This window comes from Balaenoptera borealis (assembly GCF_965194805.1).
Source record: "Balaenoptera borealis genome assembly, chromosome: 2".
NCBI classification, from domain to species: domain Eukaryota; kingdom Metazoa; phylum Chordata; class Mammalia; order Artiodactyla; family Balaenopteridae; genus Balaenoptera; species Balaenoptera borealis.
This window is the reverse complement of record NC_138867.1, coordinates 168,083,381-168,101,082: the sequence shown is the minus strand read 5'-3', so window position 1 is coordinate 168,101,082 and position 17,702 is coordinate 168,083,381. Positions and strand designations below refer to the sequence as shown.

Genomic DNA, 17,702 nt, shown 5'->3' with positions numbered 1-17,702 from the left:
GGGAGGTCAAAGTCACCTCATACAATACTACAACCCTATTTGGCTATTTGGCTTTTTACTCTCATTCTCTCATGAGTGTAGAGTGGAGTTCCCAGATACCATGTGACTTGTGATATCACAGCAGACTGACTGCAGAAGCAGGCATGAGAATCCAGCTGTTTTCTGCTAAGCTTTACTTTAAAGAGAGGTACAAAAATCTCAAACAGTGCCAGTCTTCTCACTACACATTTTGCTTTATAAAAGTTATTTTTCATTAAAAAAAATGTTATTTACGTTACTAGGTCATGGATTTATCATTGTACTTTTTAAATAAATAATTATTTAATTTCTTAGTTTTAAAAAAATATGATGCATAGCGGTATATATAACCCACATCAACAAAAGCTCTTTGGGTCCTCAGTTTTTAAGGTGGGTGGGGTGGTCCCCAAGACTGAAGGTTTGAGAGTGGCTAATGCAGTGGCTAAGATGGCAGCTTCTGAAGCCAAAATGCTTTGGCTCAAACCTTGCTGCTCTACAGCTATGGAAAAGAAATTAAGATAAACTACGCTAACAAACTTAGTGTGTGTGATCTTGAACAAATTACCCGGCCTCTCAGCCTCAGTTTCCCCATGGGTAAAATGAAGAACAACACACTCTTCTTGGCTTGTCTGCTGATTCAGTGAGGTAATCCCCCTTCAACACTTAAAACTGTCCTTGGCACATACTGCACACTTAGTGAACGCTGGCCCTCATTACTTGCACGCCCACAGCAGTCAGCCAAGTGTAACTGTCCACAACAGGGGCACAGCTTGTGTTTTCAGAAGGCTGAATGTGTAATAAATACAGGATGATGGAAAAGATACCATACCACAGCCATCCAAAGGTCAGGTTAGGATTACAGTGTTTGTTTACCTGTCAGCCACATCCAGGTCAGATTCCATCTTGTCCAGGCCTCTCGAGATACTGTCAAGCTGCTCGCCCTGATGGTGGAGGACTCTGGCTGTGTCTTCCAGACGCTTCTGGGTACAGGCCATCAGACCAGTCAACTCCTTCCCCTTGGTCATGGGGGAGGATGATTCCTCAACAGCAGCTCCTGACTGGGACAACAGCAACTCTCTCCAGAAATGCTCGATGATGCTGAAAACGACATTTCGACTAGGCTGCAAGGAACTGAACCAGTGCTTGTTGTGGTCCTTTTCCAGGATGGTAATAGAACTGAAGATAAAATGAGAAGCTTCTTTCTTGATCTCAATTATACTAGAAAGGGGAAAGTTGACAAGAATTTCTCTAGTTTTATCAGTCATAAATTTTAGTGAGAGAGAAGTTAATGAAAGTTTTCCAGGGACCCATTGCTTCTCAAGTTCTAAATAATAGGAGCATGGCCAGGTGTGGACGCAGATGTCTCTGCTCATCTGGTTCCTAGGTCAGTTGTACCACGGCCAAGGTCACTCTGCCTCTGAAGGAGAGGGGGACAAATTAGTGGATAGATGAGCCTAAAATAGGACATCACATTTGGACGAGAGACACTAGGACACCGACAGCAACGGTATGGTCTGGATTCCAAGCACACTGGAGACTCCAGCACACGGCCAGGTCCTCACCTAGCAAGGACTCTCACACCACCTGTGATAGGCAGGATAAAGACCTTGCCCTAATCAGCAGAGAGGTAAGGGCTGGGGCCAGACTTGTGCTTGATCCAAAGCATCAAGGTCCCCAGGGGTTCTTCACCCACCAGAGCACCCCCACTGGGACCAGGGTCCACAGCTGATGTGACCGAAAGAAGAAAATCACTGGAAACGACCACCCAAGGATTCTTCATAGGAACACCATCAGCTGTGATTACCCCTATCAACTACACACTCTACAAGTTTCCAAACTAACATTCTCCTTTTGAAATTTTTATAAATTTACTTAGTTTCATATAGAAAATAATCCTACAGACAACCTTTTCCATTCTTGTAATCCCAACTAATTTTACAGGGTTCTACATGATTATATAATTATATGTATATATTTTATATATAGTTTTATATAGTTATACATAACAAAGGTGTACTATTCTTATCTACCATTTGCACTTATCAATGCTTTTTTTTTTTTTTTTGGACGTGCTGTACGGCTTGTGTGATCTTAGTTCCCCAACCAGGGACTGAACCCAGGCCCTCAGCAGTGAGAGCGTGGAGTCCTAACCACTGGACTGCCAGGGAATTCCCTATCGATGCATTTTAAAAAGTCATGAATGACAGATTTGAAACAACCCTTGTAGAACACTTAGTCCAATCTTCTCATTGTACAGATAAACAATATAAGGCCAAGAAAAGATGAGGACTTTGTACAAGGTCAAACCACAAGTTCATGATATTAACATGGCTAGAACTAGGCAGGGTAATGCCTAGTCCAATGCTCTTCCAATTAGAGGTCCACCTGTAATGTGGTATTTCTTCTTTCCTTTCTCTTCCTTCTCTCCTTCTTTCTTTCCTTCCTTCCCTCTTTCTTTCCCTCCTCGTTCTCTCTCTCTTGCATGCATGCACGTGCGTGCGTGCACACACACACACGAGTTTAATTATGACATGATTTCACTTATAAAAATAGGAGAAGACATATTATCTCTAAAAATATTGAAATGTGTGGACTTTCACAGAATGGGTACAGGGATTCTCTGCATTTGGTTAACAAGTTTTAAGCCCCCACCATGCCATGCTGGGCTGCAAGTACAAAAGAAACAACGACACAGTCCTTGGCTCATGGAGCTTAGAGTCCACTGGAATTCTATAAACTTCCTCATTGAGTTATATTCTAAAGACTCAGACTCTTCAATGTAATTACTGTACTAGATGCCACATCAAGCAGCACAAGCCTGGAGAGCAAAAAACAAAAAGGTAGTACCTGCACCTGAAGAACCTGCATTGAATTGAGATTCCTAATTATAAAGAAACAAAGTGGTTTGAGATTAGGCAATGTATCATTAAATATGAAGTATGTTAATGCAAACAAAACCCCAAAGCTCATAGGGTTGTAGGCATGATAAGGAATGTAAGGAAGTCTTAAGTGGACTATAGTGGCAGTCTAATTGGTCTCCTGCCCTTGGTACTCCAAAATACCCCCCCACTGCCACTGCAATCTTCTTTCCAGAGTAAGAGAGGCCCCATCCAGCCCTCGGTCTCTCCCACCCTCTCTCCCTTGTAGGGCTGTATGGAACTTACACACACTTACTGTACCTGTTAAATGGTAGGACGACCACTTGTTATTTGACTGCAAGCTCTCAAAGGGCAATGACCATATTTTATTCATAATCCTAACTCAGGAAATACTTTGTGACTGAATGAATGGAACAGACACTCGTGGTTTATGGTATCTGTCTGTCTGTGACCCTCAGCATAGCTGAGGTCAATGCTCAGGCTGGTCTCATCCTACTGCTTAATTAAATACTGTACATACAAGGTATGGACATTATGGAGGCAATTCTTCATGGAGCTTCTCCACATTTTATGTCAAAAACTAACATAAAATTTTATGTACCAAAAACTGTCCCAGACTATCTTCCTTATAACTGTGGACAGTGTCTCCCTCCTGGTTGAAAGAAGATCTGTTTCCTGACCAGGATAATAGGTCAGTGTCCCCTTGGAGGCAAGTGTTGGGCAGATTTGCTAGCAGTCCCCTCATAAGCTGTGACACAAACCCATGGTATATGCAGCATCCACCTGGGCCCTCAAAATGCAGGGGGCAAGGGGAACAGATGCACACATGAATCCTGCTGTGCCATGCATAACAGGCCCTTTCTCTCCGACAGAGGGCCTCCTCTCTTCTGCCACATCTACAAAACTATGACAGGCTCACTCTTCAACCCGCAATAAAGTCTCAGACCCTTCACAATCCCCAACAGTGATGTGCAACACAAAGATCATTCTACTTTGGGTATGGGTTCTTCATACGAGAATCTCTATTAAGCTAAATATTTAGGAAGCAAACTCTACAAATCAACTCTATCAATTCATAACACCCTAGGATGTTTCTATTTGACTTATGGGAATTAAAACTTTCCCCAAACTTTAATTCATTTTAAAAATAAGTATGAAAAGTTCAGAAACAGGAGTCAGAATGGTGGTTATAACTGGGGAGAAAGGAGGCCTTGACTCTGTGGTGCTGGTAATGTTCTATTTCTTGCCCTGGGTGTATTAATTTTGTGATAATTCAAGATTTGTGCATTTTCTGTTCTCATGATTTGTTCATTTTTCTTCATTAATACTTCAGTGAAGGATTTACTAAATATTTAGTAATAATATAAAATTTTATTAAAAATTAATAATAATAAATGTACATATGAAAGATATACCAAAACTAAATTTCAGGTGGGCATTACAATTTCAAAAACATCTGAAATCACTGCCTTAGGTAGCAGCACAGCTGGAAGACTACAGCACAAACCTCTCATACGGACAATGGCAGGTATTCCCACTCATCTGTGTGTGACCCCTGGCTACTCAGCCCCGCTACCTCCACTTCCTGATCTGTCAATGGGATAATAATTGTACCTATCCCACACTGCAGCTGTAAGGCTTAACTGAACTGATAACGTGAAAGGTGCTTAGAAGAGTACTTGGCACCTAATATATGCTACAGGTGTTATTACAATCATTGTGAATACTACTAAGTATCTACAGAACTAACTCAGCTCATCTATTAGGAATGTGAAGAGTCTACTCTTGATTCCATTTCTTTAACGACTGCTAAAACATCACCATACCCAGAATCTGTCATTTGGTCTCATTAGTTTTCACCAGCTGATCAGAGTTGGCTATAGACAGCACCTGGCCACAAAAACAAACATGACAGTGAAAAAGAGGAGAAAAAAAGAAGGAAGAATATGCCTAGTGTACACAAAACTAAAGTGCCAAACAACTTGATTCCATTATAAGAGAAATAAATTTAACTCCTATGTTAATCAGATTGAAGTACTTCCCAAGTACACTCTAGAACTTCTCTTAATCACAGTAGCAAGGACTGACCCAAACTTCCCAGATATGCATATGTGCCAATCAACCCGTTACTCAGTACTACAAATCAGTCCAGTTTACCAGCTCTGCTAATTACTAATACCTGAAATTAGGACAAACCTAAAAGAAAGCTGCCATATTAAGCATGAGAATTTTGTCATCACAACAAAATGATGTCAGGGCTGGAGGGACCACAGAGATCATCTCCAACTCACTTCATTCAACAAATGAATGAGCACAACTCTATCATGGCAGAAGCTCTAAAAGTCCACTGATAGCTTGGCTAATACTCTTTCAGGAGCATTAGCATCTTCAAGTGTTTTCTCTGAGTGTCAATTCTGAAAAAGTAATAGCCTTAGGACCTACATATTTAAGGACATACAATACAGTGCAGGGACCAGAGGGTACAGGGGTAAGGAGACAGAACATATACAGTTAAAGATAAGCAGCAATAAGACTGCAGATACTTGCACTGAATTGCAAAAACAGTAAGTGGTAAAGAACATTCTAGAAGAGACTACTGCAGATTAAGACTATAAGGAAGGCAAACCTCCTACTTGAAGAATGTAGCAGGGCTGGAGCAGGAAGAAGCAGAGACTTTCCACTCTCAGGTCTGGTGCCACCTTCTTGTGCGTCAGTAGGAATGACCATTCTGAGTCACAGAGGAGCCTGAGGCTTATGGGGTCAGAAACTTCCCCAAGGAGACACAAACCCAAGAATCCATCTTCTTGGGCAACATGATGATGAATGCCAGACCAAGGGGAATCTCAACACTACAAACAAACAATCTCATACTCCCAACTCAGCAGGGCTCTGTAAAGGATCCAGGAAACCCATGCTCTTATGTCACTGGAAAGCTAATGAAGATCTCAGGTGTTTAAAACTCCTGACCTCCTGTACAGAAGACTGGTGTCATCTTCTTTAGGGACTTTACCTGTGAGCTCCCTGCACACAGTGGGATTGTGTGGAAGCTCCCTGCCTGGGGCAGATCAGCTGGGAGGGTGCCTTTCCTCTTTAACAATGGTTCACTCTGGACAAATGGAACTGTAAAGCCAAAGTGTCTTCATCAGACCTTTCTCCCTAGTGAGAAGGACACTCACCTGAGCACTCTGAAACAGACATAAAACAGACTACAGAGTGTCGCTGGACTAGGGCTTCTCACAGGACAGGGAAGCAAGGACGTGTAGACCTTCAGCTTTTATGACTGACACACCTACAGTCCCCCATGAGCTGTGAGGTCCCCGGCGAGCCACCTGCACAACCTGCTAGCACTGTCCTGCCATGAGGCCACTCGGCAGTTATTCAGATGTGAATAATAGAAAAGTTTTTACTCTCAGAATTAGGGACTACTAACCCCATCAACCATGGTTTTCAGTGTTTCCACGTCCAAGACAAATGTCAGAGGCAAGGTACCTCTGGCCTCAGTCAGTGCAACGTGCTCACAGCTCGGGTCAGCCCCTGAAACCAGCTAGACTCTGGTCCTCCTGGCTGAAAAGAGCCTCCTGCCACTTGGCCACCCCCTGTCTGCCATAAACCACCCCCAAGAGAGTCGAGGAGGGGCCATATCTTGTTTACCGCTATTCCCCATACTTTGAGACTATGATTTAGCATGAAAATTGAATTTATATTAACAATTGCCTGACCCGAGCTGTCATTCCTGAATGTGTACTCTGAGAGGTATTCCTTGAGCACTGAGTGAGATTATGCACAAATTCCCCAAAGAATTATTGAGTCTGGCATTGCAGCATCCAAGGAACCATGCTGTAGTTCCAACTCCAGCTCTGCCACAAACTTTATGACTGCGGAAAAGCTATTTCATCTTCTGGGCCTCTGTTTAACCATGAAAATAACTAAAAGACCCAAGGACAATATCAGCTCTATTCTAAAATTCAAAAAGAGATAAAAGTTAGAGGAAAGAAAATTTAAGAGAAGAACAAAAACACTTCTCATGATTGTACTAATACAAGAAATATGAGAAAAGTACTCAGGTTTGACAAATACCAAGGAAAAAGCAAAAGGAAAAACCTGTGGCCACAACTTTTCCTACCACAGATTTCCATGGCAGCTTTCCCAACAGACCAAAATAAATGAGGATTAAGTGGAAGGGCCAAAGTGAGAACAACATTCCCGTGTGCATTAGAATGACCCCACCCACACCCTCCCTTCTCCCTCAGCTGAGGACTCTGATACCACACCTGTCCCTGGGTGTCCTGCCTTTCCTCTGGTCTCCGTATACAGTTTGCGGGAAGCAGTGTCCCCGCTCCCTCCCTCAAAGACCAGATTCTAGTCTGGTCTCCATCCCTTCAACACTAGGAAAGGGCATGCTGTTTTCTTCCTAAGGGCCAGGTAGTAAATATTTCAGGCTTTGTGAGCACATGGTCTCCCTTAAACTATTCTGCCATTGTAGAGTAGAAGCAGCCAGCAACAATACAGAAACAAAGGGGTGTGGCTGTTCCAATAAAACTTCACTTATAAAACAGGTGGCAGCCAGACTTGGCCCATGGGCCATAGTTTACCAACCTGTCCTAGATCATCTCATCAGTTTACACTCTAAGACCATCTTAAAACAGACACCCTCCCCACATCCCCGCAGTCCTCTCCACTTACTTCTCCTCCAAGAGACTCCAAATGCTTCCCTGTGCTTGCCCCCCAGCCACCCGCCAGGGATCTCCCCCTCCAGACAGGCTCTTGTCCCCGCCACTCACTGACACTTCTCTGTCCAGGCCTCCAGGTGGCCAAATCCAATGCCCACATCTGTTCTAACCTCTGTCCAACACACCTGCCCATCTCCTGAGACACATCATGTCTTGGTTTCCTGGACACCATGCTCCCCTGGTCTCCCACCCCCTGGGGCCTGTTTTCAGTCTCCTCTGCTGATTCTTCCTCTTCCACCTGACTGCTAAATGCTGGAATGACCAGGTCACAAACTTGGTCCTCTTAATCAATACTCTCTAAGTCAGTCAACACAGTTTCACAGCATTAAATATCACCTTCCAGCTGTTGCCTGCCCTGCCAAACTTCCCTCTCCAGCCCAGACTCTCTGAGACTTGAGTATTGCCTGGGCATCTCCACCTGACCATCTAACAGGCATCTGCAATTTAGCAAGCCCCTCCATCTGCTCCTGCATTTCAGTGAAGGCACTGACAGGTGAGTTCTCCTGGATCCCCTCTTCCTCATCCCTCTCAATCCGTCAGCAAGTTTTGGCAGTTGTATCTCACATCTGCCCTCTGCACCGCCCCCCATCCCCACAGCCACACGACTATGCAACACTGTCATTACTCTCCTGGACAACTTCCCACCTGACCTCCTTGTTTCACTCTACCCCCCACTACCCGTTCTCTAGCCAGCAGCCAATGTGACAGTCATAAAACAAAATTAGAAAATATCATTCTTCTGCTGAAACCTTTCCCTATGTACCTCGAGCAAACTCCAAAGTCGCCACCCAAGTCACGTAGGCTTTACTAACTACAGCCTCACCGCCCAGCCCGTACCCTCTCTCTACTCTGCTCTGTTCCTGTCTCAGGCTCCCCACCTGCTGCTCCTAGGGCTCTGAACAGCCAACTTTACCTCACTCTCCAGGTCTCTGCTCCAGTGGCATCCTTGCCCCTTCACCAACCACAGCACTCACCAACCACAGTACTCACCATAATTCCAAAAAGCCTGTGAATGTGCTTACATGTTGACCAACTCAGTCAAAACAATGGAGAAGGCAAACATTACAAGGAGGGTGCCTTGTGCATAATGCTGGTGCATCATAGGAACCCATTAAATATGTGTTGAGTGAACCACAAATCGTATGATGTGAAAACATTAACTGTGTCCTCTGTGGACAGTTTTCTTCCCTCTATCTGCTGAACTAGGTCTTCACTCTATGCTAAGTTCACGGAGTTCTTATTCGGTCCTCACCTGCTGTAAACGGGAACCCACATCTCCCAGTGAAAACACAACATGCCTGCTGAATTGGGGAGGGGAGGTCATGGCAAGGTACCTCAAGAGTGTCTGAGACTCATCCACTCAGTGATGCTCCTGGGGAAGAAATGAAGGGTCTCAGGGACTGAACTTATTAACACACTGCAATTAGTATAACGGATCTCTTTTAGCACTTCCATCAGACCTGTGCCCTGGAGTAGACTCAGTATCAAGTAAACATCTTATTTTTAGTTAATTTCCAAAGTAACAGACCAAGCAACATTTTATACACCTTCCAATAACTCCTGACCACAAGAAGGCTTAGAGTCAGAACAGTGGGAGCAGTGTCTCCAGGCACCAGTGGCCAGTCTTTTCCATTACCTTTACCTCCTGCTCCTCAGAGGCTCCCACTTTCAACCGGGGAGGTTTGGGGGTGTTTCACTGCAATAACATAGCCTATTCACATAGTACACGCTATCTTTCTAACCTCTCAGAGCAGAGAACTAGGATTTTATGTTATTCCCACTGCATCTCCCACAAAATGCTAACTTTTAAACTCCCCTCCTGCCATTTTTCTTTCTGGCCCTCCGTGGCTGTGTCACTGAGATGTGACAAGGCTTAGAGCAGTACCCTGCTCCCAGATTCTGAGTCAGGTTCTGGGTGGGGCCCAGGAATCTGCATTTCCCACCAGTTCCCAGGTGATGCCAGGGCTGCCGTCTAGTGGCCTTGGAGGGACACAAACCTGTGTTCCAGTCCCCTGTTCTCCCTAGTTATGTCAGAGCCTCATGCGTATAGCTGTGATAATACTGTCAACACCAGCGAGCCATCATGTGAACTAGGGGAAATACAGGACAAAATGCCTGGCCCAGGGCAAATGCTCAAGAAAGGAGACCTTCTCTCCTACCCTGAGTTACTGGTTCAGTTGCCCCAACAATCCTGGGGAGCATGTGGACCTGCTGGCCTAAAGTGTCCCCTTTCTTGTGAAACTTAGTCTCAACCACAGAGCTTCAGAAGCTGGAATCCTGGGATTCTTCCCAGGCAATGTCTATCTGAGTTTCATATTTCCCCTGTGAGGCAAACTTTGAGCCATATTTCCCAGTTCTTTAGACAATTATGAACATTCTGCTTCCCACACTTTTTCTATTTGCCTTCCATGATCTGCACTCACCACAACTAAAATCAAATAATTAAGGAACATCTGGTCAATATGTGGCAAGAAATTGACATCTGTTAATTTTTTTAAAAAGTTAAAAGCAGCAAAAGCTTACATATATAAACTTACATACATATAAAATAGAAAGAGAGACGTGTGTGTGTGTGTGTGTGTGCGCAGGGAGGGACAAAGAGAAAAAAAATGAATGAGTGCATGCCTGGAAGGATAACTCTATATCAAGAAACAAAAAAATGCTCATCTCTGGATGGAATTAAGGGTGACTCTTTTTCTCCATTTTAACTTCCCAGCGCATTCTAACTTTCTGCCCAACACTGGCCCAATGAAGAATTCCACAGCTTGACCATGTGAGGTACAATGAGACAGACTGGGAAGGGAGTACAGTGCACGCAGAATCACACAACCCCTCACACTGCTCTGCTTGCAACGAACTCTCCACTGTCCCATCTTGCCCATGTTCTCAGCTCCCACTTTAGACCCCTCCTCTACCTGGACTTCAGACTCTCCCTAACTCACTTTCTTCCTAGTCCTCCCCTTCTCTGCCTTTCCCCACTTCCGGTCCTCGCTGTTCACCTTCTGCATAAGCTTCATACCCCTTGGAAAGAGTCCCCCCTCAAGCCCCGCTCCAAAGCTCAGAGCCCTCATATCCCCAGAATCTCACTTATGCCATCTATAAGGGTAGATAAACAAGATTACATCTTCATTGTTTAATAAAGGGGAAGAAGTTGCCCCTTCCCTGCCCTTTGAGTGTTTCCTTTCGTCAGGAATGAAACAAATTCAGTGTTCAGATTTTACAGGGCAGTCACCACCTGCTGACTCAGAGCGGTAAACACGGACCTCCAGAACTGAGGCAGGAGTCTCTCATCAGCCGCAGACTACACAGGTGCATCTATTTTTCCCTCAAGGAGATGAGAGAGGTCTTAATAGTTCATTCTTCTGCTTCCTTGTGTGTAAAATGTGTGACGTTCTGCCCAGCTCTGTACTCTCTTGAAGATGCCTTACATGCACGTAATCTGCTCATACAGTAATGAAACTGTTTTCTTCCTTTCCATATTGATATGGGTAGGAAGGACATCTATTTCTCCAATATGCTGAGACCCTGACGTGTCACCCCCACCCAAGTCCCTCTTTGATGTCCCCCATTTCAGGTCTGCTGGTGTGCACAGCCTCATATCCCCACCCTTGATCCCCCACACCTTCACTTCAGACCCACCCTATTCCCCCAGCATCCCCTCCAGGTCCCCACCGTCGCCCTAGTCCCCCAGCATGCCTCCAGGTCCCCACCATGCCCTTCAGGCCCCACCATCCTCTCTTAGTCCACAGCATTTTCTCCGGGTCCCCAGCATCGCCCTAGGCCCGCAGCACCTCCCTAGTCCCCCAGCATCCCCACCAGGTCCCACCATCACCGGCAAGTTACAGCATTCCTTCCAAGTCCCCATCATCCCCCTAGGCCTCCACCATCGCCCTAGTCCCCCAGCATCCCCTCCAGGTCCCCAGCACCCCTCAAGACCCCACCTTTGGCCCTTGTGCCTCTCTGTTAGCCCAGCCCACATCCCACCACCTTCCGTAGTCCTTGGAACGTTGGAAAGAGGAGGAGTCCTCACTTCGGCGGTCGCGTTAGGAGGGACCCTGACGGAAGGGCACAGACCCAGCTGCAGACTGGAGACACACCTTACCTGAGTCGCGGGGGAGGCGCGAAGTCGACAGGACTCGAGGCCGACACCGTTCAACAATCTCTGAAGCCGCGGAGGGCGGGGCACCCGGAGCTGGGAGGATGGCGCTGGGGGCCGCTCCCGTACCTGCGCCGGGTGAGGGCGGTAGCATGCAGCGAGCATGCGCCCAAGAACTGGCTCTCTGTGTTTCAGGCTCCGGCAGGAACTTAGACCGCGGGCTCTTGGTTCCGCTCGACTGCTCCGGTACGACTGCGGCCTATGAGTGTCTGTACCTCGCCGGTTTCGTTCTGGCCGGCTGGGGGCTGTGAGCCGCGGGTGCTCAGAGCGTGTACTCCGGAAGTAGGTTTAGCAAATACTTCCTTTTTCACCTCCCTGTTTAAAGAGCAGAGAAGTGGGAATCCGGAAGCCGCATTCTGGACCTCCACGAGCACTCGCTCTGTCCCCAGCAGCCCCTCCCGACTCCGCGCAGCCCCTGTGACCGCCCCGCAGCCCTCCTTGTGCCCGGCAGCTCCTCCGACCCCCCCTCCGAGCCCCGCCCTGTTCCCGGCAGCCCTCCAGATCCCCCCGGCGGACTCCCACCCCACGCACCCCGCACGCCAGGACGCCGAACCTGGCCGGGGATGGACAGGGAGGCGCGCGTGTTCGCCGAGAGCCACTTCCGAGGCCTCGAGGGGTGTCTCCCCCGCAGGGTCTGCCCGAAACTTGACCGTGTGGACTTCATCGAGAAGCCGGACTCCTTTTCCTACGCCGACTTCTTCAAGGGTTACCTGCTTCCTAACTTACCGTGTGTTTTCTCCAGCGCCTTCACTGAGGGCTGGGGCAGCAGGAGGCTCTGGGTGACACCCAGCGGAAAGCCCAACTTCGATTATCTGCTTCAGAACTATGGTAAGGACTGAGCGTGAGTGCCCTGGGCAAGAACAGCATGGAGTGCAAACACAGGACTAGACTCTTAGGTCGGACTGTGAGGGAGGGCGCAAATGAGGACAGCCACAGAGGGCTTGAGGGAGGCAAGGCATGAGTCACTCCCCAGAAGAATTCACCTGGAGGCGGTGTAGCAATGAGTTGGAGGGCGGACAGGGTCAGGGAGGATTGACAGGCTGGAGAACTCTCAGAAAAGTCTTGTCCCTGACCCTTTCCTTTCAGGAGACGTGGTTGTACCTGTTGCAAATTGTGGGGTCCGGGAATACAACTCCAACCCCAAAGAACACATGCCCCTCAGAGACTACATCAGCTACTGGAAAGAGTACATTCAGGGAAACTACTCCTCTTCACGGGGCTGTCTCTATCTCAAAGACTGGCATCTGTGCAGGTAAAGGAGCCTGGAGCACTGGCCACAGCACTGCTTTTCAGTTCTGAGTGAGCCCTGGCTGCACACGGAGGAACTCATCTTTTCCCCAGTTCGGAATTTAACCCGCTTTCCTCGGCGTGGTTGGAAGTGTCATTCTCTCCAATCATGGCCATCTCACCATGCCTGCACAGGCTTGGTTGCTTTGAGGAATGTGGGCCTGGCAGAGGCACAGATGGGCTGTGGTACCCACCTCTTCTTTGTCACATTTGCCCAGAACCATGCTTGTCAGCTTCACCTCCATCTAACTGGCAGCATCCAGTCTTTGCCTGTCCTCTCAGATGCCCCTGGGACCAGCCTCCCCTGTCCAGACCTACTTCTCCAAGTCAGGCCTGTTATCATCCACCTTGGCTGTTGCCAGTCTCCAGACTAGCTGCCCCGCCTCAAGTCCTGCACCCCGCTGCTAAAGTCCAAGTGAGCTTTCCAGCAGGACTGTGCCCCACCCATTTAAAAATCTCCATCACTAACAAGCAATGCCAACTCCTTAACAAGGCCTTCCGAGATCTGTTGCCACTCACCACATGCTTCTTCCACCTGGGGAGCTCAAAGGATGTGCTCTGAGAAACGCCTCGCTCTTGTGGTCAGCCCCACCCCTTCTGCTGGCCTTCCCACTCTCGGAGATGGTCCTCAGGTTTTGTAGCCATTTCCCCTGCCAGGGGTGTGCTTTTCACAAGCAGAGAGTAGGTCCTAGTCAGACCCCCGCCATCTAGCACAGGGCCCTGGCACAGATCAGGTGCTCATTTAATGAATGAGTGAACAGTCGAATTCTTGTTTTGCTGATGCAGGAACTAAGACTCAAAAAAAAAAAAAAAAAAATTCAGGCCCTTGTGATTCCCAAGAGAAATCCAAGAGTACATGAAGGGCACCAGCATCCTGCTCAAAGCTTGCCCTTGGTACTATCTGCCACACAGCTTCTTACTTGTCAGAGAGACCTGGCCCAGCAGACAGTCACTAGGATGCAACCAGACTCTGGTCCTAGACTTAACGGACTCCTGTTCCAACAGCACAGATGGGGACTCCTAGATTCAGACACTCGTGCACTGTGAATTTGTGCTTCAGATAAGCAACGAGTAGTTTTTTGGGTATAAGTATGTCCCAGGTATTACAAGGGGCATACTTATCCTAGAAACTTGTTCACTGTTTATTTGAAATTCAGTCTTGAGGAAGTGTCTTGCGTTTTCCTTGGCAACCCAAAAATAAAAAGAACAAAGGAAGGCCTGGATCAGGCATGCAGGGGTAGCCACAGGGGAGGTGATATCTGAGCAGGGTTTTGAACGATAAGCAGGAGTCTGTCACTGTACAAAGGCATGGCAGCGGAGGGACCTGCATGGTGTTTTGGGGAACTACTGGTAGTTTGGTACTACTAAGGCTCTCCCCTGTCAGGCCTCTGACCGAGAGTGTTGTGTGACCATGTTGTTGGTAGAACTGCACTCTCCCTTGGGCTGGTTTAGAATGCTCCTCTGTTTGGGAGCCCATTGGTTGGGTTGTAGGGATGGATCCAGGGGAGTGAGGGGTTGAAAAGGACCTCCGTGTACCTGGGCTGTCCTCATGCCTGGGCCTGTGGCTTTGAATCTGCTCGGCAGAATCAAGGTCACTGGTGTGGTTAAAAAAGTGGAGGAGGCCCCCAAATTCGGGAAACCAGCATGATGCAGATGATGCATTTAAACCCCAGCTCAGCCAGAAGCTGAAATCCTGGAATGGGTGTGGGAGCAGCCCGGAACATCTAGGTCACTGCCTGTACAAGTTGTCTAGGCTGTGTCACAGCACCCCCAAAAGCCATTTCATCTGCTTACAACTCTGGTTCAGTCGTTTGGGCAGGGATCAGCTAGGGCCACTTGGGGCCGTGGTCATCTGGTGGCTGGACCATGGCTGAGTGGTCTGAGGTGGCCCCACTTCTGGCGGTTGGTGCTGACTCCAGAAGGCAGGTCAGGGTCATTCACATAATTTCAAAGCTCTCATGATATTTCATGCACTCAGGACGTGGGTGCCGGGAGGTTGGCTTGTAGCCACTTCTGCTGTAGCTTCATGCCACTTTCTAAAGGGACTCCTCGGCGGAGGGCGTGTTCACCCTGCCCATATACTTCTCATCTGACTGGCTCAACGAGTACTGGGATGCCCTGGACGTGGATGACTACCGCTTCATCTACATGGGGCCCACCGGCACCTGGTAACCGCCTGTCTGCTCCCACCCACCATCCTACACCCCGTCCCTGGTCACTCTCCTGAACCTTCCTGCTGGTGTGTCAGCTCTTGCCCAGAGCCTCTCAGAGATTCCTGTTAGCCAGGTCATGGAGTTGGCTGCCACGTCTGGCATTTCTAAGCCCACTTACCGTCTTTCCTCTGTGGAAAGAGCTCATGCACCTCCTGTGTGATGTTCTGGGGTGGGGGAGGTTTGGTCCTCCCACCTGGCTCACAGGCCAGGTGTGAGAGCTGGCGACCACTGAGGCCTCTGAGCCTGGCCAGTCTATTCAGAAGAAGCAAAGCCCACATCCAAGCCACACAGCACCAACAGAAGCTCTTGCACAGGTCGCCGTTCCATGCTGACATTTTCCGCTCCTTCAGCTGGTCCGTCAACATCTGCGGGAGGAAAAAGTGGTTCTTCTTCCCACCGGGGCAAGAAGAAGCCCTGCGGGATTGCCACGGTAGCCTGCCCTACGATGTGACCTCCCCCACACTCCTGGATAGCCGCCTACACCCCATGCGAGATCACTGTAGCCCACCACTGGAGGTCACACAGGAGGCAGGCGAGATGGTGTTTGTGCCCAGTGGGTGGCACCATCAAGTCCACAACCTGGTATGCTGGGCACTCCCTACCCCATGTGCCGTGGCCCAGACGGGTCAGGGAGACAGGCCACAGGGCTCACTGGGCTGACTCTTACCCCTGTTCACCTGTGCCCCTTGGCCTGCTCGGCAGCTCTCCTTGCCCTCGGCACCTTCCTAAATGCGTTCCTGCAGAGAGAGGGCCGAGCCCACCCACCCTGATCCCATAGAGTGGGTAGGCTGTCCCTCTGGGAGAGCCTGGGTATGGGATGGGGCAGGCCATGCGCAAGGATGTTACTGCATGTGGCTGTGTTGGTTCCCTGCATGCAGCACTGCTGAGGGCCCCCAGCCTCTTTCCCTCCCTCCCATGTTGCTTTCCTGGGCAACAATGGGCAAGGGGTCCATACACTGTGGGGTTGTCCCAGCCCTTAGGGAGCCCCATTCTGGGCTAATGGTGGATTCAAATGATCCCAGCTCCCTCTTCTCTGCTGGCTCCCATTGGGAGATGGAAGCAGCTCCTCCCAGCTGAGGAAGGCTGAGAGGACCTCAGGATGGGGAGGGGACGGTGCCCCCTGTGGGCTCACGGGGACAGCCTGTGCCCTACCCCTTCCAGGAGGACACCATCTCCATCAACCACAACTGGGTCAACGGCTGTAACCTGGCCAACATGTGGCACTTCCTGCAGCAGGAGCTCTGTGCCGTGCAGCAGGAGATCATTGATTGGAGGGACAGCATGCCCGACTGGCACCACCACTGCCAGGTGGGACAACTGGTCTGAGCAGGAGGGGGGCACAGGATGAGGCTCACCAGGGCTATAGTGGGGGGATTGGTAGGGGGCTCACCTGAACCAGGACCACAGTCAAGGGCAAGAGTGTGCTCACCTGGCCCAGGGCGTCAGTGGGGGGAGGGTATGGAAAAGCCCCCAGGACAGCCTGCAGTCTTAAGGGAGGGTGTGGTCTCTAAGGTCAGATCTGTAGTCTTGGGGGCCTGGTGGCAACCAGGCCTACCTATGTGAGTGAGGGTTCTGGGGCTTCCAGGCTGCAGGACTCAGACCCATGTGGTCACCGGCTGGCACCCAGGTGTCTCCATCCTCGAGGTCTGGACCGTGTCTCAGGGCCCTTTGTAGCCTAGACTCGATGCAGGGTCAGCAGAACTTGCCGAGAGCTGTGAGTGAGCAGCAGCTCACTGGTTGTTCCTTTCTGGCCCAGGTCATCATGAAGTCCTGCTCCGGGATTAATTTCGAGGAATTTTATCACTTCCTCAAGGTCGTTGCTGAAAGGAGGCTTCTCCTCCTGGCGAAGGGGATGGGTCCTGGCAAGGTGGAGGGTGGCAAGGGCACCAGGCTGGGCCCCGAGCAGGCCGCTTTTGACATTGGCCGCATAGCTGAGGTGCTGGAGTCCGTGGTGGCCCACCCTGACTTCCAGAAAGTGGACACCAGTGCATTCTCACCACGGCCAGAGGAGCTCCTACAGCAGCTGGAGGAGGCTGTGGCCGCCACCACATCCCTTTAGTGCATGCTGCAAGGATCGGGTGCAGCACATCCTTGGGGGACCCTGGAGGCACCAGTGTGGAAGGCAGTCACCCTGTGCTAGGGTCCCTTCTGGAAATAAAGCTCTGTCCTCCTGTGTGGCCTGGGATGTGTCACTTCCCTGTTGAACTGTCACCTCGGCGTCCCAGGCACAATTCCTGCTCTTTGGGGTCTGACATGCCCTGGCTGTCTGTTGGCATCCCTGGGGCCCCGATGCCTGTCCAGAGGGTCCAGGCTCCTTGTCCTCGTGAGTCCCAGCCAGGACTGGGAACTGGATCCGGTGAGGGGGGGTGCATGGGGAGGTGTTGGCCATTTGGACCCACGGCAAGGAGGCTGGGAATGT

At 49.4% G+C, this 17,702-nt stretch overlaps 2 protein-coding genes across 9 annotated transcripts in view; one reads left to right on the top strand and one right to left on the bottom strand.

Moving 5' to 3' along the window:
* SNAP47 (synaptosome associated protein 47) overlaps positions 1-11,887 on the bottom strand; it is an 81,128-nt gene extending 69,241 nt beyond the window's left edge. For 4 of the 6 annotated variants that reach the window (XR_014241221.1, XM_082379465.1, XM_082379466.1 and 1 more), the window contains exons 1-2: positions 11,730-11,887; positions 892-1,435 (exon numbers count right to left, since the gene is read on the bottom strand). Coding sequence is in view for 5 of the 6 variants with exons in the window: in XM_082379465.1 (XP_082235591.1) it covers positions 892-1,391 (500 nt within the window). In the remaining variant the exon portion in view is untranslated. The remainder of the gene's footprint in view (positions 1-891; positions 1,436-11,729) is intronic. The other 2 variants (XM_082379463.1, XM_082379464.1) reach the window with 1 other exon arrangement.
* A 208-nt stretch (positions 11,888-12,095) lies between these two features.
* JMJD4 (jumonji domain containing 4) lies at positions 12,096-17,458 on the top strand. 3 transcript variants are annotated; one of them, XM_082379461.1, is made up of 6 exons: positions 12,096-12,611; positions 12,870-13,035; positions 15,113-15,238; positions 15,634-15,865; positions 16,445-16,591; positions 17,040-17,458. In XM_082379461.1, exons 1-6 carry the CDS (start codon positions 12,347-12,349, stop codon positions 17,340-17,342), a joined length of 1,239 nt encoding a protein of 412 aa, XP_082235587.1. In that variant the 5' UTR covers positions 12,096-12,346; the 3' UTR covers positions 17,343-17,458. The 3 variants fall into 3 exon arrangements, with proteins under 3 accessions (XP_082235587.1, XP_082235588.1, XP_082235586.1); XM_082379460.1 differs by having other exon boundaries at positions 12,097-12,611; positions 15,598-15,865; XM_082379462.1 differs by lacking the exon at positions 15,113-15,238.
* Positions 17,459-17,702: the final 244 nt, after the last annotated feature.